At 40.1% G+C, this 20,002-nt stretch overlaps 1 protein-coding gene across 2 annotated transcripts in view; it reads left to right on the forward strand.

The window, feature by feature from the left end:
• The window catches only part of kiaa1549lb (KIAA1549-like b), a 120,322-nt gene that overhangs the window by 62,363 nt on the left and 37,957 nt on the right, over positions 1 to 20,002 (forward strand). For both annotated transcript variants that reach the window (XM_051871010.1, XM_051871009.1), the window contains exons 13-16: positions 187 to 377; positions 6,406 to 6,536; positions 13,362 to 13,486; positions 14,071 to 14,300. In XM_051871010.1, coding sequence (XP_051726970.1) covers positions 187 to 377; positions 6,406 to 6,536; positions 13,362 to 13,486; positions 14,071 to 14,300 — 677 coding nt within the window. The remainder of the gene's footprint in view (positions 1 to 186; positions 378 to 6,405; positions 6,537 to 13,361; positions 13,487 to 14,070; positions 14,301 to 20,002) is intronic.

The raw sequence follows: 20,002 nt of genomic DNA on the forward strand, positions 1-20,002 counted from the left end.
GCTATTTATACATTTTTTGGTATAAATTAATGTATTTAGGTTCATTTACTGATGTTAAATATTATTTTTGACTATAACATTTTTTTTTTAATTTAGATGTTACTTTTTAATTTTTTTCAGTGTGGTGTGTAAAAGAATAACCTTCATGTCTTTAATCAAATATGTGAATGTTTGCTCGTTGCTTAGCCTGTTCAGGGGTTTGACTATGCCAAGCAACACCTGGGTCAGCAGGGTGGTGATGAGGAGATCCTCCCGGTTACCCAGGGGACTATGGTTCTGCCCCACCCCATTCGAGATGCCCCTCTGTCTTTAGAAAAACCTGCACGCCAGGATGGATCAACTTCCAAGAAAAGCCTGACTAGTGAGATAAGGAAAAGGTATGTGTGAAGAAACCTAACACTTTGCTGTAATTGCTCAATATTCATGTCACAGCCCTATCAGTGATGCTGTCATTTGCTGTGATCTGGCACAAGTCCACAAAACTACTTGTTATGAAAGACATAACCTAAAGTAGACACTATACTGTGTTCAAGAAATGGTGAGATAATAGTGACAGAGACTTGTTTGCTAACTGCTATTTAAATAAAATCAGTGCCCAGAATGTCAATATGATCTTAACAGTGTAATGAGGTCACTGCCCTCTTAAAATGTTGTCTTATTGTTAAGGTGACTATCTGTTAATCAATTTCAAATGGTTGGATGAGCATACCATAGCTTTTAGTTAGTTTCATGAAGGAGTGCGATAAATGGATCTTGCTTTAGGCAAAGTGTTCTCAGAGCAGAAACTGTTAGAGTTAATAAGTGGATATGTTCTTGATGTAGACCATTTATCTCTGAAAATGTTGAGATGTAATACCTGGAAAAATGTATTTTTAATTTTCCTGCCTCTGTTCACTGATGTTCCACTGATTAATATGTAAATCATGAAATACACTACTGGTCAAAAGTTTGGAAAAAATAAGATTTTTTGAAAGAAATCTCTTATGCTTACCAAAACCATTTATTTAATCAAAGATGCAGTAAAATTTTATTGTAAAATATTATTACAATTTAAAATAACTGTTTTCTATTTGAATATATATTTAAAATGTAATTTGTTCTTGTGACGGCAAAGCTGAATTTTCACCAACCATGTTCTTCAAGCAAATTCATGTGACCAGTCTTCAGTGTCACATGATCCTTCAGAAATCATTCTAATATGTTGATTTGGTGCTCAAGAGATAATTTGGTAACAATTTATTTAAAGCCTTTATATACAGTATAATTCATTATAAAAGTATTTTTAATCCATTAATTATGCCTCATAATGCACCTTATAATGCATTGTATGGTCTCATGAATAATTGTAACCACAGTTATAATACAATATAATACTTATGTTACAACTTTGGAAAGTATAATGCAAAACACATGACAAACAACGAATTTCAGATGTAACAAGGAATCTGCAAATATTATAATGCATTTTAACTTTTGTTAAGGTACATTATGAATAACTTTGTAATGCATTATACATAAAGGCTATAAGTGTTACCAACATTTCTTATTATTATCAGTGTTGAAAACGGTTCCCTTTCGAGGGAACTCAACTCTGCGTCATGGCGTTGACGCTATGGGAATGCTTCTGCTTCTGGAATAGAAGTAATCAGCTTCGATGTCTTAAGTAAGATGCATGTTTGAGTGTCTGTGTGTGAACGTGCCCTGTCTGTTGGTTTTGATTAAATGAAAAGTATGGCATCCAAGAACTATAAACAATGTGTTCTGCCGTGCCCTCACTTTTTAACAGGGGATGACGAACACAAATAGCTTGTTAAGTGTTTAGGAGCAGAGCATTGGCTCTTGATAACATAGTGCGATATATTGCGATTTATTACCTTTATTCAGCTGCAAATGTACCCAAAAGAAAACTTTTTTTTCCACATATATTTTTATCTAATAAGATAAAGTTCTTAGTCTGTTCCACATCTTCATATCCATGTCTTTCATCCCTTCCTTGTTCAGTATTGTCCTTCCTCATATATTAGACATATTTTTAATAGAAATTACAGTTGTCAAATAAAATTTTTTGCACATTTCGATGTTTTTACACTCAAGTCAATATATGTGACCCTGGACCACAAAACCAATTATAAGTCGCACAGGTATATTTGGTGCAATAGCCAACAATGTCATGTTGTATTTTGAATTAGTGCACTGGCAGTGTATGTATGGCATTATATAGAAAACTTTTTTGATTCTGATTTCAAGCAAAAGTTTAGTTGCATCGCTGCACGCAGCTGGCTTTTTCGTGTCGAATTAACTCATTTAATTAACATGTAAGCGTTCGGTCCTTGTTCAACTTCAGAAATATGTGAGAATGTGCTTCCTGTACACAGAGCTTGCTGCGTGAGTGAGAGAGAGAGAGAGAGAGAGAGAGAGAGAGAGAGATATTTCAAATTATTTTAATTATTTTAATTTCCCGCATTATGAGGAGCTTAGGGTAAAATTATGCACAGTACTCACAATCACAAGCCGAAATTCACTCCCTGAAAATATTGATACTTGGCGTCCACATATCGATACAATATACCTACTCAGAATATCATGATACTATGCTGTATCGATCCATTTCATTCTGACTGCTCTGATCAGATTTTGCATGGTTTATGTGACTTTCTCATGCTATGTAAAATGTAAACATCAGACATTGTTATAGGAAACATGTTGAAAGTCAAAAGTACCGGTAAGTCATTTCCAAGTCCGTACTGCAATTTTAAAAATGTGACGATACCAATATTTCCCCCTAGCATTTTGAGCACTGTTGAGCAGATTCTGACTAACTTAAACACCTCTGATTGGCCATTGTGTTCACACGCTCAACAGATATGTCTGTGATTGGCTATAATGATCAACGCTTCAAAAACATGTTGTAAGACATCTTTGATGCTCTTCACCTAGCGCTTACTCAGATACACACACTGATCCACTGATAGACGCCTGCTTTTAAGTGCTTCACAACATAAGACACAGTCCTGCAGCCTTACATACTGGGGTCTGTTGATGAGGTAGTCAGTTATCAGGGTCACCAGGATAGGAAACACTCCAGCTCTCTCCATCTTAATTTTACAAAAATTATTGAAGGCTTAATGGTGTTAAATGCACTTGAAAAGTCAAAAAGTCAAAAAATAAAACAAAACAAAAAAAACCTTACTCTCACTATACTTCTGGCTCTCTCCAAATAAGAAAATGCTTGCTGCAAAAGGAAACCACTGCATTATCATCTCAATTACCTTGTTTTAGGCAAACTGTAATGGTAGTACTCCACTTGAGCACACTAAGGGTTGAAGATGGTCAAAGACCGACCAGCCTCTCCAATTTTTTCATCAGAGGGACGTTAAAGCCACAGGACTCTAGTTATTGGATTATTTTGGGGTGGTAGTCTTACGTAAAGGTACCACACCAGATGTTTTCCATAGTACCAGTACTCTTTTCAAACACAGACTCAGGCTGAAAATAAACTGAATGACCCCACATAGCTGATCAGCACATTTCTTAAGAACTCTAGGCCTGATCTAATCTCCATCTCACCTGATCCATTGATAAGGAGAGGTGTGAGAGGAAGCGATTAAAAGAATAGAGAGGATGATCAGACTTCTGAGAGATATTAGATGAGGAGGAAAAAGTTAAAGGAGCGCTAAGTGAAAGGTAAGAGCTAGTTGGTAACTCTGGGAGAGAGCCTTGACAGTATTGATTAGGGGAAGCTGTAGGAGAGCCTGAAGTAGCAAATGGGCGAGAAACAAACCCTTCATGGACGACTGCCGCATATAAACATAACAACACAACAACATAAATGTCCCAGGCCTGGTCCTCTCTTGTCCTTCACTGTCGTCACTCCTCCTTTTATCCTTCCGGAGCTCCTCCGTGGGACTCAAGACCGGTGTGGCGTGCAGGTGATGCTCATTGACAATCGTGCCACCTGCCTCACTGTGTTCCCATGGCTCTTGGCCCTGCCATACTTGCTACACCCTCCATGGATGACAAGCCAGAGCCCACAGCTTATTCTGAGCCCAAGCCCTCTATGAAAGAAGAGCCAGAGCGATTGTCAGAGGCCACATTCATCCTGCGGTTCAGTGCCATTACAAAGAATGTCTAGGTGTGTGAGCCAGCATCAACATCCGTCATCGAGAGCATATTACGGTATGTTCACACTTGTAGTTCGGTTCGTTTGGTTCATTTGGTCCGGACCAAAAAAGAAAAAAAAAAAACATTTTGTCCTGTTCCGATTAGCCCTCAGATTGGCAATTTTATCACTGAACCTAAAGGCATAGGGATACATTCACAACCTGATTGGTCGGATTTTATGACGTATTGCCTATTTTGAGACGGAACTTACCGAACATCCAAAACAATGCTGTTTACTGAGGTAAATGCGCTCGTTGTGTGTGCGTAGCCTGCATGTGATGGTATTTTGGCCAGCTGGGAACTCGTGAAGAGCTTATAAAATGTGTAAAGGAGTAAAAACCGCGAAGGGAATCCATCTGTCACACACAAAAACGATCTGCTGCGTGGAGACGCGCGTCTGATGCCTGTGATGGGCAAACTCGCATCTATGACGAGAAAAAAACTATATGCGTGAGGATTCTGTCCTTTGTAGGGTCTCATCTTCCTGTTTTTGGTTCGTTTACATGTCTTTGGTCTGTGTTGCGTTCATATATCATTCGAACCGCACTAGAGTTCGTTTGGAAGCGGACAGAGACCCATCTTTTCAGCGGTCTCAGTCTGCTTGTTTGGTGCGCATCAGGGCTCGGATGGCAGCGTTCACACATGCTCAAATGAACCGCACTAACAGAGCAATCGCACCAGGGTTTGTTTTAATCGAACCAAACATGCCTAGTGTGTGAACGCACCCTTAGTGTAGTTTGTCGGAATGGATTGGAGGCCAATCCAAACTCCTGCCGCTGAGGTGCATACCATAAGCTGGGCCCCTGCTGAATTATTACGTAATGAGCTGGTTCAGTCCAGTTCCAAGTCGTCTCAGTCTCTGCTTGTTTGGCCCAGCTCCAAGTCTCCTTTGTCGTGAATGGCCCCGCCCAGCCTCCCTCCACTTCCTACTATGCTAAAGTTATACAGTTCCTCTGCCTTGCCTCATCTGTCTTCCTTCAGCCCATTGGCTGTTCCAGTGCTTCTGCCCTGCTTCTCGGATCTGCCTTGGGCTTCTCAGTCATCAGCTCTGCCTTGGTTTGTGAATCCCTTAGCTCCACCTCAGACCTCAGAGCCCCAGAATCCACCTCAGCCCTCTGACCCATCAGCTCCACCATTGGCTCAACGCTCCCTTGGCTCCACCATGGTCTGTCATCCCAATCCTTGCTCTGGCTTCGCCTCACATTTCCAAGTCTCCAGCTGCACCTTGATCCTCCAACCCTCTGTAATGTCATGTGTACGGTTATGTTTAGTTTCATTATCCTGTTCTGTTTAGTTTTCTTTGTCATGGTATTTGCCTGTGTTCTTGTTCATTCATTTGTTGTCATGTTTCTGATTAGTCACCTGTTCCCTGTTTCTGTTAATGACCATCCTCTGTGTATTTAGGCCTTCTGTTTTTTCAGTTCTGTGTCTTGCATTAACGTCATGGTAGATATACTTTGTTCTCTAATATTTCACAATATTACCGTTTTACTGTATTTTGATCAAATAAATGCAGCCCCGGTGAGCATAAGAGACTTCTTTGAAAAACATTAAAAAAATCTTAATTATTCCAAACATTTGATGTTATGTCTCTAAAGGACACTGTTTAGTGGCTCTTTCTCAAATTTCAATAGTCAGGCTTTTAGGAAATACTCAGTCATCACAAAGTTTTATACGGGGAAAGAGAGTGAGGGAAGTATAAACCGAAAGAATTCTAAGATTCTAAGATCCTTAAAACCAACACTCACAAAACAGGATAAGCATATACTCACAACAATACGATTATTTTTTATTCTAAATGACTGTACTGACCACACAGCTATGTGCACATTAATAGTCTGTAAATTGACGTCTCACCCCTCAACAACCTCTACTATAGCACTTCCTTAGTACTATAGCATTTCCTTAATATATTAGATGCAATATGCAATTATATGTAATTTATTATAATACCAAAATATAAAAATGAAATATATTAGATATTAAGAAGTCTGAGTGGAATCTTCAAAATCAAAACGCATCAACACTACTATTCATATAGTTCTAGCTTTAGCACAGCTACTAAACTGTGTCCTTTTAGCACTAGTTTTTGATAAGATGTGTTGTGTCTGTTTGATTGTGTGTCCTTGCATTATATGTATGTGTATGAGATCAGAATGCAGACAAAGAAAATGACATAACCATCCTCTCATTTCACACATGCACAGACTCACCGCTGCTCCTTGTTGCTATGGTTACTTGCAGTAGGTTGCCGAGTGAGGACGGTTCTGTCATCAGCAGCGAATCAGTGAAAGAGGTCTCGGGAAAGGGCTTGAGTGTGCAAAAAGCCACAGCGCAGCAGAAACTCACAAAGGAAGAGACGAGAAAGAGTAATGGTGAGAAATGGCTCCACAGTTTGAGTACTTTTTACATTTGTGCTATCAGGCCTCAAGCCATCAGTAAAATGAAAGTTGTTTTTAATTATTATTATTATTGTTTTTTTTTTTTTTTTTTTTTTTTTTAATGAATGTTCTTATCTTGTGAAGAAAATACAGTCACTCTGTTAAAAAAAACAAACAAACAAACAAAAAAAAACCCTATAGTGAGCTGCCTCCATAGACATTTGAAAGGAGGTGTGTTCCTGATGAAAAAAGCCAGGATTCCAAAAGGTATGAATAATTCTGCTAAGTCTCCAAAAATAACTTCTTTTGGCCAAATTCTATTGCAGCATTGTATCCACTGTGAAGAGTGCAATCCCACATTGCATTGCACCAAGCTCTTTGGAAAGAATAAATCCATGATGGTAGGCAAAGTGAACAAATGTTGATTTATAAATATACTTGAGTATTTCTTCTATCGTGGGTCCTAGCGTCTTGTAAATAAACTCTCTTAACCCTCACAGACACGAGCAACATTGCAACACTTTTGAAACTTTTGTTTAAAGCAATTAAGCTATACATATTTTGTATTAAATGCAGATAGAAACTACACATAACAATAGCTTACAGAGAACTTTTTGAAGAAGAAATACATTTTAGCATACTTTTAGAGTAGTTAAGAAATAATAATATACATCAAAAGGGAATGTAATATTTTTAGACAGTTAACTAAATGTTTTTTACAATTAAATGAAAATGTATTATAGTTTAAATTTATATTAAAAGTAATTAGTTGAACTTAAAGCATTTCAAAAGACTATTAAAACATAATTCTAGATGTACTTTTAAGTAAAACTCTTAATTTTAAATTATTACAAAGTGTACTTAAGTATATTAGGAAACATGTCATGAAAATGTACTCTCTTTAAGTAAACTCAAGTGGCCTTTTAGTTCATTAATATTACAACCCGAATTCCGGAAAAGTTGGGATGTTTTTTTTTAAATTTGAATAAAATGAAAACTAAAAGACTTTCAAATCACATGAGCCAATTCACAATAGAACATAGATAACATAACAAATGTTTAAACGGAGAAATTTTACAATTTTATGCACAAAATGAGCTCATTTCAAATTTGATGTTACAGGTCTGAAAATAGTTGGGACGGGGGCATGTTTACCACGGTGTAGCATCTCCTCTTCTTTTCAAAACAGTTTGAAGATGTCTGGGCATCGAGGTAATGAGTTTCTGGAGTTCTGGTGTTGAAATTTGGTCCCATTCTTGCCTGATATAGGTTTCCAGCTGCTAAATAGTTTGTGGTCGTCTTTGACGTAATTTTCGTTTAAGGATGTGCCAAATGTTCTCTATAGGTGAAAGATCTGGACTGCAGGCAGGGCAATTCAGCACCCGGACTCTTTTACGACAAAGCCATGCTGTTGAAATAGCTGCAGTATGTGGTTTTGCATTGTCCTGCTGAAATACACAAGGCCTTCCCTGAAATAGACATTGTCTTGAAACCTTTATATACCTTTCAGCATTCAAAGTTCCTTCCAAAACATGCAAGCTGCCCATACCGTATGCAGTTATGCACACCCATACCATCAGAGATGCTGGCTTTTGAACTGAACACTGATAACATGCTGGAAGGTCTCCCTCCTCTTTAGCCCGGAAGACACGCACCATGATTTCCAACAAAAATGTCAAATTTGGACTCGCCTGACCATAGAACACTTTTCCACTTTGAAACAGTCCATTTTAAATGAGCCTTGGCCCACAGGACATGACGGCGCTTCACATACGGCGCTTCACAAAAACGTCCCAACTTTTCCAGAAATTGGGTTGTACATTATATATACCTGTGCAACAAAATATTCATCCACTTGAAAACAGAGATCTTTATAAACTTAAACTTATGTCAGAGGAAGTCATAATGTTGTTGTATATAGTAAAATTTAGCTTAAAGGGTTAGTTCACCCAAAAATGAAAATTCAGTAATTAATTACTCACCCTCATGTCGTTCCACACATGTAAATTTATCTTCGGAACACAAATTAAGACATTTTTGATAAAATCCAATGGCTCAGTGAGGCCTCCATTGCCAGGAAGATCATTTTCTTTTTCAATGACCAGAAAGTTACTAAAAACATATTTAAAATAGTTCATGTGAGTACAGTGGTTCAACCTTAATATTATAAAGCGACAAGAATACTTTTTGTGCACCAAAAATAAATAAATAAATAAATAATAATAATAATAATAATAAAAATGACTTTATTCAAAAATATCTAGTGATGATAGCTTCATGAAGCTTCGAAGCTCTACGAATCTTTTGTTTCGAATCACTCATTCAGAACGCCAGAATCACATGATTTCAGTAAACGAGGCTTCGTTACATCGTAAGTGTTTCGAAATTTCAATAGTTCACGTGATTTTGGCAGTTTGATACGCGCTCCGAACCACATTTTTCCAAATTAAATCTGTGGTAAAAAAAAAAAAAAGAAAAAGAAAAAAAGGAAAGAAAATGTAACTCAGTCTGCCAATCCTGTTTTAAGGTATCTTCGTAAGCCTTCCATACCAATCATTTCACATCAACAACGTGTGTATATCATTCTGCATCAGTTCAGCAACTAGTAAGTCAGATTGTGAACACATCTGTTCTTCTTTTACCATGGGCAGAGTGATGTGTGTAGTAGTTTTTCCAAATTAGTGAAAGTACAAATCCTTTAGTTTAAACTGTCATGTGAATAACCTGTAAATCCTTCTGATGTGTTTGTTCTGAGAACGGACATGAATTTTGTTTGTCTCCACAATTCGTCACATTATAAATCATTATAAATCATAAAACACAATATATACTACATTAATGTAATGTCAGGTGTGGAATGAGCAGACAGAGGAGCGAATCTACATGTAAGGACATTTAATAACAGAACTCGGAAACAAGAAACAAAGAACCACATATATACAAATGTTAACGACCAATAACCAAGAGTGAACACAAGGACTATAAATACACAGGGAAGACTAACTAAACAAGGTAACAAGGGGGCATGGCAGATAGAACTAAAATCAACATGAAAAACTACAATGAACTACAATACAAAACACACGACAGAAAACAACATAAGAGTCCAGACACTGGGAATTTGTGACAGACAGGTGGGAGGTGGAACTGAGGCGGAAACAGGGGGAGGGATGAAGGGCCAGGACCATGAAGTGGAAAAGGGCCTGGAGACTGAAATGGAGTAGGCAGGGCAAGTTGCAAGGGTAGAGCAAGCTGGTCGGGCGGCCAGGGCGGAGCAGACTGCGCAAGTGGCCAGGGCGAAGCAGGCAGCAGCCAGGGCGAAGCAGACGACCACCACAGCAGCGCAGACGGGCTCGGAGACCTCCACAGTGGAGCAGATGACCACCACGGCAGTGCAGTTGGGGCTGAAGATCTCCACGGCGGAGCAGATGACCACCAAAGTAAAGCAGACGGGCTTAAAGACCCCCACGACGGAGCAGATGACCACTACAGCAGTGTAGTCGAGGCTGAAGATCTCCACGGCAGAGCAGATGACCACCACAGCAGTGTAGTCGGGGCTGAAGACCTCCACGGCAAAGCAGATGACCACCACAGCAGTGTAGTCGGAGCTTTAGACCTCCACAGCGGATCTGGAAAAACAGGCAGAACTACAACAGAGGGCATAGGCAGGTTAGTAATAACCTCTGAGGCCAAAGATAAACAGGAAGGGAATTCAAAATCTGTCTCCTTGGCCATGATAAGGCTGGCAGAAAGTTCAGGAGAGATTTCTATAGTCTTTTCTAGGTTGACAGGGAGTTCATAAGCGATCTCTGTGTCTGTAACTGGGCAGACATTAGAGTCAGGGGACACAGAGAGTTTGAAAACAGCTTCAGTAGCCATAACGGAGCCATCAGGGAACACAAAGAGTTCAGAAATGGCCTCCGTGGCCTCAACAGAGCTGTCAGGGAACACAGAGAGTTCAGAAACTGTGCCCAGGACCGAAACAGAGGCATCAGAGATCACATGGGTTTCAGAATTATCGCTCACAGCAGAAACAGAAACATCTGAAGACACAGAGTTCAGAAAAACCTCCCACCGCTGACTGGGGAAATAGGTGACGTATGTGCAGTCCAAACACACCAAATGGCGGTAGCCATTACAAGGAGAACAATAAACAAACAGTCTACCTCCGAGTCGAGCGGCGCTGCATTCGAAGAACTAGACAGCGCTGAGACAGACGGGCTTGAGTGCGTAGCAACCAGCGGGCTTGAGTGCGCAGCGGCTGGCGAAGGCTTCAGAATGCCAGCTGCTCGTGCTGAAGTCAGCGGCGGATCGTCCACACTGGACACCAATCCTCTCCACTCTCGGGCGGGTCCAGAGACCACGATGGTGCTGGCTGATGGTGCGGTATGCGTTGGGCCACGTTTCACGGCCGACAGAGCTTCGGCCGTATAGCCCCCCTCCAAAAAAAGTTTTAAGGGTGGATCCTCCTCCACTTCACCCACAGTGAAGGAAGATCCACACAGCTGCAGAGCCAGATCAATATACTGAGCCACGGCATCAGCTCAGCGATGTTCATATCCAGCCCGCTCCAAAAGCAGAGTGGATTTATCCAGTGGAGCGAGATGGCAAATAGCCAAAAACTCCTCCACATAACATTCTATTGAGCACCCGTCCTGGAACACGGCACAAAGAGCACTCAAAAGGGCCTGACTTGATCCTGCTAGATCCATTGTTGATCAGTTGTTCTGTAACATTTGGTGTGGAATGAGCAGACAGAGGAGCGGCTCTATGTGCAGGAACAATTTAATAACAGAACTCAGAAAACAAGAAACACAAAGAACCACATACATACAAACATTAATGACTGATAACCAACAGTGAACACAAGGACTATAAATACACAGGGAAGACTAACAAGGGGGCGTGGCAGATAGGAAATACATGAAGAACTAAAATCAACATGAAAAACTTTAATGAACTACAATACAAAACACACGACAGAAAACAAGAGTCCAGACATGGGGAATTTGTGACAATTAAGGTAATTCTAAGATTAAATTTTATCTTTGTGAACAGATAGTCTGTCAATCATTATTAGATCACCATCACACCACTGTGTGTGTTCAGCTTACATGTGGTTAATCGTAATTATATATTAAAAATATAGCTTAAGCTAGTGCTTCTCCATCTAAATTTATAGCCAGGGGCTGATTATGTGCATCCTAAATATATAAAATTAAATGGTATTTTCACAATGTTTGCATAATAAAAAAAAAAAAAAAAAAAAAAAAAAAAAACTGCAGCTTTATCGTAAATAACGTTCTGTTCACAAGTGATATACCATTACACATTACATATTTTATCTCAGAGCTCATTACTAACACAATTGCTTTCATATCAAATTGTGACCAGAATTTAATGTACAAAATTGTAAACATTGTCTGGTTGCCGCAGGGCCCCCTCAAGCATGGGGTCCAATGCGGTCGCACCCGTTGCACCGCCTTAAGGATGGCCCTGGTGCAGTGTGAGGTTGTTTGGGTTACCCTACATGATAAATGGGGTTTTAAAGGACCTTTTTACAAAATGACCATCCTCAGGAGGAAAAGAGTGATGGAGCTCATGAATATGAATGAGACCCTCTTTTCTGACATGATCCAGTCTGTCACTTTGGCTACCAGCATCACTGGGGAGCAACAGGGTCACACGCACATTTTTTTGCGCACACACACACTCATCCCCAAAGACATACAGACTGACACAGATAAAGGCACACCTGTTGAAGCCTAATTTAACTATTTTTTTTATTTTTTTTTTTTATAACCTTTTGTTTGGCAGAGGTCATAGCTGGCATAAAATGCATATCTTCAACTGAATTTGAAGACTGGCCTGGATCACTTATTGACCTATCAATATACAACCCTCAACTCCACCATGCACACATAAATGAACATGTTCTTCACAAAAACAACACAAGGTGCCATATGTTCAAGTTCTGTTGGCACATGCTGCATGTGACCTTTGTCAGATGGAACTTTAGTCTAGGGAGAGATGTGCCAGAACAGAATTTTCAATAGTTATTTAAAAAGCATTAAAAGGGATTATTCAACCACAAAATTACTTTTTATCATTTACACCAGTATACACACACACACACACACACACACACACACAACTGTTCTCTCAAAATGAAAATTCTGTCATTATTTACATATATATCGACTACATTTATGGTGCTTTTTTGTGTTTTAGTCCTTATCAGTGCTTGTGACATGTAAAAGAGCTGCATGAAGATTAATTAAATTCTACTTCATATATTCCACAATATCAGCAGTGAATGATGATAGAATTTAAATTTTTGTGTGATAAATTATTACTTTAAAAGAAAATGGGCTGTAAGATCCATTCCACAGATACTTGTTAAATTTTGCTCACGTTGAGTCTAATTCTTTATAGTTAGGACAAAATGTACAGTTTTGCTTATCGTTTTGTAATTTTTTTTTTTCCACTTCCATATGAATATATCTATATATTAAATATATATTCTTATAATTTATGTATTCTCTCAGAAGTGGATAACTATAAGCTAATCTGTCTTGATAAATAGACCCAGTTAATTAAAATTAAAAGATACACAGAAATCATTAGGCTTAGACTTTTTCGCACTTCAAGTAGAAAATGAGAGCTAAGGGAAATAGGCTAATTCATGTTCTGCAAGTTAGCCAAGGCCACTGTCACATAACCAGGAAGTAAATTTGTCTATATTCTGCTTGTATAATCTAATGTAGTCTTTGCAAGCTTGTGGCTACCATGGAAATCATACGTTTTTGTTTTTGGCAGATCATTATGATAGTTCTTCAGGATCACTTCAGCTTATTTCCATAAAACCAATGGCAGCTCCACCTACTTACTCGCACCCTGCTTCATCTGACCGCAGTCAGGACTCTGCCATATTAAATGGAGAGGTAAGACTTGATTTTATTAGAGACAGTCTCAGATGGCAACCACTGACAGACCAGTCTGTTGTCTGACCTTCTGATGCATTTTACACACAAAAAAAGGGCTGTGGATATGAAATTGCCAGTTCATTGCTAATTGGCTGACTGTTACGTAATTTCTGCAAATCCAGGAGCACAGTCCGACAGGAAACAAGCCTCTGCAAGAGAGTAACTGTACAAAGACTTCATTTAACAAATAACACATACTTATACAATACTTTTTAAGCAATAGTTGAGTTAAATAAAACTACCCAGCAGGGTGGCCAAACATCTAACCCAACCGCTGAGTTGGGTTGTTTTTAACCAGCATTTTTTTTTAGAGTGTATAGAGTATCTAGAGTATCTCAATGGATACTTTTGCTTAATTTAGCAAATTTGGGTTTCAAAGAGACCTGACACAGATTTCTTTTAGAATATCACTTTAGAATATCACCTATGGGAAATTATTTTGAGGAACATTTTTTAATGGATGTTGTTGTTTTTTTTTTTTTTTTTTTTGGAGTGGATGATTAGCCAGTCCACCTTATCTCTTTCTTTCTATGTGTATGCAGGTGAATTTGGCTCTGAAACAGAAGTCGGACATTGAGCACTACAGGAATAAGCTAAGACTGAAGGCCAAGAGGAAGGGATATTATGATTTCCCTTCTGCTGAGGGGAAAGGCAGCACTAAAAACCTGAGTCAGCGACACAAGTACAGCCACGACAGGCCTCCACACCCTCACAGCAGAGCTCTGGAACAGGAGGACGACAGGGGCTCCACATATGTGAAGCATCACAGGAGGTGAGTGATTTTGCTTGAATGAGAGCGTGTATTTTTAAATAACGTAAGGTTGTTTTTGTGTACGTGTACATAGATACTTGGTATGACACTGTTGCATTTTTTTTTGTTGGGGCCACCTACAGTGGCCCCAAAAAGTATTTTGACATTTAAGCCACACCTCAAAATGAATGAATATCTTTGCTTTAGATAAAATATCAAGTCATGTCCCTTGTGGAAAAAGAAGTATGCTTAATTGTGTTGAACATAAATCTTAAAAGTATACAGTTTTTTTTTTTTTAATTACTTGTAGACAATATCATATTATTTAATAAAAGGCCACTGAAGTGTACACTTTAATGACTATCCCCTGGTTTCGCAGACAAGGCCATTGTTTTGTCTCAAGATGCACACCAGTAAGGTTTTTTTTTCTTCTTCTTTTCTAAGGCCTGTTTATAAAAGCTACTTAAATGTTCTAATTGAACTATGGCCTAATCCTGGCTTAATCTAAGCCATGTCTGTGAACCCGGGCCTTAATGTAAAAATATATTTAAATCTACTAAATTGTAACTTCATCATTACAGATGTGTAAATACGAATATATTTAAATAAATGGCATACAAGTTTCAATAGAAATGGCATTTAGTTTAGTTTTCATAAATGTTTGCCAATATGTTCTACAGTACACTTTAACCATATTTCAAAGATACAGTGGGTACGGAAAGTATTCAGACCCCCTTAAATTTTTCACTCTTTGTTATATTGCAGCCATTTGCTAAAATCATTTAAGTTCATTTTTTTTCCTCATTAATGTACACACAGCACCCCATATTGACAGAAAAACACAGAATTGTTGACATTTTTGCAGATTTATTAAAAAAGAAAAACTGAAATATCACATGGTCCTAAGTATTCAGACCCTTTGCTGTGACACTCATATATTTAACTCAGGTGCTGTCCATTTCTTCTGATCATCCTTGAGATGGTTCTACACCTTCATTTGAGTCCAGCTGTGTTTGATTTTACTGATTGGACTTGATTAGGAAAGCCACACACCTGTCTATATAAGACCTTACAGCTCACAGTGCATGTCAGAGCAAATGAGAATCATGAGGTCAAAGGAACTGCCTGAAGAGCTCAGAGACAGAATTGTGGCAAGGCACAGATCTGGCCAAGGTTACAAAAAAATTTCTGCTGCACTTAAGGTTCCTAAGAGCACAGTGACCTCCATAATCCTTAAATGGAAGACGTTTGGGATGACCAGAACCCTTCCTAGAGCTGGCCGTCCGGCCAAATTGAGCTATCGGGGGAGAAGAGCCTTGGTGAGAGAGGTAAAGAAGAACCCAAAGATCACTGTGGCTGAGCTCCAGAGATGCAGTCGGGAGATGGGAGAAAGTTGTAGAAAGTCAACCATCACTGCAGCCCTCCACCAGTCGGGGCTTTATGGCAGAGTGGCCCGACGGAAACCTCTCCTCAGTGCAAGACACATGAAAGCCCACATGGAGTTTGCTAAGATGGTGAAAAATAAGATTCTCTGGTCTGATGAGACCAAGATAGAACTTTTTGGCCTTAATTCTAAGCGGTATGTGTGGAGAAAACCAGGCACTGCTCATCACCTGTCCAATACAGTCCCAACAGTGAAGCATGGTGGTGGCAGCCTCATGCTGTGGGGGTGTTTTTCAGCTGTAGGGACAGGACGACTGGTTGCAATTGAGGGAAAGATGAATGCGGCCAAGTACAGGGATATCCTGGATGAAAACCTTCTCCAGAGTGCTCAGGACCTCAGACTGGGCCGAAGGTTTACCTTCCAACAAGACAATGACCTTAAACACACAGCTAAAATAACGAAGGAGTGGCTTCACAACAACTCCGTGACTGTTCTTGAATGGCCCAGCCAGAGCCCTGACTTAGACCCAATTGAGCATCTCTGGAGAGACCTAAAAATGGCTGTCCACCAACGTTTACCATCCAACCTGACAGAACTGGAGAGGATCTGCAAGGAGGAATTGGCAGAGGATCCCCAAATCCAGGTGTGAAAAACTTGTTGCATCTTTCCCAAAAGACTCATGGCTGTATTAGATCAAAAGGGTGCTTCTACTAAATACTGAGCAAAGGGGTCTGATACTTAGGACCATGTGATATTTCAGTTTTTCTTTTTTAATAAATCTGCAAAAATGTCAACAATTCTGTTTTTCTGTCAATATGGGGTGCTGTGTGTACATTAATGAGGAGAAAAAAAATGAACTTAAATGATTTTAGCAAATGGCTGCAATATAACAAAGAGTGAAAAATTCAAGGGGGTCTGAATACTTTCCGTACCCACTGTAATATATGTAATTATAATTAACATAAAAAGATGTAGTGAAGTCCTACTGGGTCAAAAATAACTCTTAAGTTAACTAATTTAATTTAATAAAAAAAATGTAAACTATGATACATGTTTTATTTAATTGCATTTAACATCCATTTAAGTGTCAGAAAACATTACATTCAGTTTGCACGCAAGTATGTTTTTTAAGTAAATTATTTCCATTTTAAGTACTTATTTAAAACATACTCTTTAGTGTACTTTTAAGGGGTTTTTATTTTTAGCATAATTTGTAGTAGATACCACTTTGTTTTATTATTATTATTATAATTATTATATCTAATGAAATGACACTAGACATTCTGTTCCAAAGTTGGTGAGCTCTGACCTCCTAGTTCAGAAAGTGCAAAGACATTTTTCACTAATAGTGGATCTAAACATTATTGTAGCAAGGTTAGTTGATCAGGGAAGAAGGAGGTGTTCACCACACTTTATATCAAAATAAACAAACAAAACGAAAGTAAGAAGCATATATATATATATATATATATATATATATATATAAAATCAAAATTATGTTGTTCCCTTTCGAATTGGAACTCATGCTGCGTCCCTCAGAGGGCGCTATGGGGAATACCTCCGGCATGATTGTTGTCTGAAACATGAGTCTAAACACGACAATGAACTTGACAATGGCAGGCGGCAGCCTATGACGTCAAAGCAGGTGCGGCTGAGAGTATAAATGGGCACCTGAGAAAAAGGCATCCTCTTCTTGTCTTCAGGAGACTGTTTGTTTGTACATGAGTTAGGAGCATCCGCGTTTAGCTCCTGAGGGAGCAGAATGCACAGACTGAAGGATTTCTCAATGGAAGCTCCATTCGCGCCTTCCCTATTCTCAAAGGATGTGGGATGCACGTGTTTGGGTGGAATGCTGTCTTTTCTTTGAGCAAGCTGGATGCGCTAGGTATGATGCATTCACAAGACTGACTACAAGAGACAGGTAAGGAACTGTTTCCCTTCTGCTCTCTCCTGAGGGATAGTAGTTAGTGTATGCACGAGTGCGTTCGGCTCTCAAAGGAGTTTAAGACACTCATAGTGATGCATTTGCATCTGTTCTTGTATGATTCTTTTTAGAGTGATACAATCTGTCATTTGAACTGGTGCGCTTGAGGGTAAATGTGTGCTTTTTGTGATGCAGTTGCAGTATTCGTTCTTCCCAGGCTTGACGCTCTCTTGAGGGATGAGAGTTGAGCGCCTGCACCCCGTAGTCGGGTCCTGTGACCGCCATTACAGTGATGCGGGATTAAGCGCGGGGTTGTAGGCAGAGCACGGACGAGTCAAACAGGAAGTTTTCCTTTTTTTTGGCTCATCTTTTGTCTCAAATAACACTATTGTGTCTTTGTGTCTAATTCTGAGGAATTAGAGACAGAAAAGTGCTGTAGTTATTATTAAAGTTTTAGCTTTAGCTTGCAGATTAGATCTGTTTTGGCTGCATGAGACCGGTTTCGTGGAAAACAATTTCTGTCTGTACTTAGTACCTGCTCCTGTGAGCCTTCTGGTTTCCTTCGATCTCCATGCTGAGGCATGAAGATCATAAGCTGAGACGTCCTCATTGAAGGCTCTGACCTGGCCAGTTGGGTTTTATATTCTGAATGGCAGGTTCAGTAAGGAGCTTTTGGTAAGCCTCCTTGGTAAGCCGTTCTGAGTTTAGGATGTTTAGGTGCCTCCTCTCGCTTTAGAGAGTTGTTATTTGAGGCCTCTCCATCACACAATGGTGTTGAGTTGTTGGGCTCTCTGTGAGCCTCATTGGCTACTGTGAGTGTTGCTAGGCCTCCTCTCATCAGAGACTTATCTATATTGAGGCCTCCGCTCTCCGGAGATCCACTAGGGCATCAGTGAATTGTAGGCTCTCTGTGAGCCTCCTTACATGGTATCCTATGCCGTGGGGCATCGTCAGGCCTCCTCTCACTTCAGAGAGTTATCTTTATACAGGCCTCCGCTCACCAGAGCTCTGTGAGGACACCATATCGCACATTGTAGGCTCTCTGTGTGCCTCCTTGCACAGTGTCTTATGGGTGGGGCGTAGTTAGGCCTCCTCTCATGTTAGAGAGTCGTTATGATGAGGTCTCAGCTCCTAGAGCTTGGCCATCTACTGCGAGCGTCGTCAGGCCTCCTCTTGCTACAGAATTATCTTCATAGAGGCCTCCGCTCACCAGAGCTCCACTAGGACAGCATCAGTGAGTTGTAGGCTCTCTGTGAGCCTCCTTACATGGTATCCTATGCATGCGGCATAGTTAGGCCTCCTCTCATTTTAGAGAGTTGTCATGTTGAGGCCTCTGCTCCTAGAGCTCAGCCATTTACTGCGAGCATTGTCAGGCCTCCTCTCGCTTCAGAGAGTTAAATTATAGAGGCCTCTGCTCGCCAGAGCTCCACTAGGACACCATATTGGAGGTTGCAGACTCTCTGTGAGCCTCTTTGCATGGTATCCTATGCGTGGGCCGTGGTTAGGCCACCTCTCACTTTAGAGATTCATCATGCTGAGGCCTCCACTCCTAGAGCTCAGCCATCTACTGCGAGCGTTGTCAAGCCTCCTCTCGCTACAGAGAGTTTCCTTCATTGAGGCCTCCACTCTGCAGAGCTTCGCAGGCCAGTTAGCTCAGAGTGTTAGGCCTTGGACACTGGCCTCAATAAAATAACATAGTTAGGTTTCCTCCCTCTTTGAGGCATCCTGTTGAGGCCTCCATTTTTAAGAAGCTCTGGTCTATGATGTTGCTGGTGTAGGGGTGAGGACTCCTTTGAGTCTTTGACTTAGCTCAGCCAATAAGGCACTAATCCCTTCAGCATGGTGGCGTGGGTATACCATTCCCCATAGCGCCCTCTAGGAGATGCAGTGCAAGTTCCTATTCAAAAGGAAACATCTCAGGTTACGCATGAAACCATGGTTCCCTGAGAAGGGGAACGAGACGCTGCATCCCTTTGCCATGCTTCAGGTATTCCTGCACGTCTCCTTCAGACAAGAAGTGGATGATGTATTTCTCAGGTGCCCTGTTATACTCTCAGTCATGCCGGAGGCATTCCCCACGCAGCATCTCATTCCCCTTCTCAGGGACCATGGTTACATGCTTAACCTGAGACGTTACTGTGCATTCTACTATGACTTACTATACCATTGGTTCCCAACCCTGATCCTCAAGCCTGGTTCAGCTCATCAGGTCATTAGAAGAAACTCCAAGACCTGAAATGGGTGTGTCAGATAAGATAGACATCCTGAATGTGCTGCTCCAGGACCAGGGCTGCAATCCACTCTACTATACCATAATTTCCACTGAACTACTGGGGCAGGTCGTCCATCTTATGTCATTTTCCAACCCCCCTTTTCCTGCTGTCATTTCATGTCTATGGGGTCTTAATTTTTATT

The sequence above is a fragment of the Ctenopharyngodon idella genome, chromosome 18 (assembly GCF_019924925.1).
Source record: "Ctenopharyngodon idella isolate HZGC_01 chromosome 18, HZGC01, whole genome shotgun sequence".
Taxonomy (NCBI): domain Eukaryota; kingdom Metazoa; phylum Chordata; class Actinopteri; order Cypriniformes; family Xenocyprididae; genus Ctenopharyngodon; species Ctenopharyngodon idella.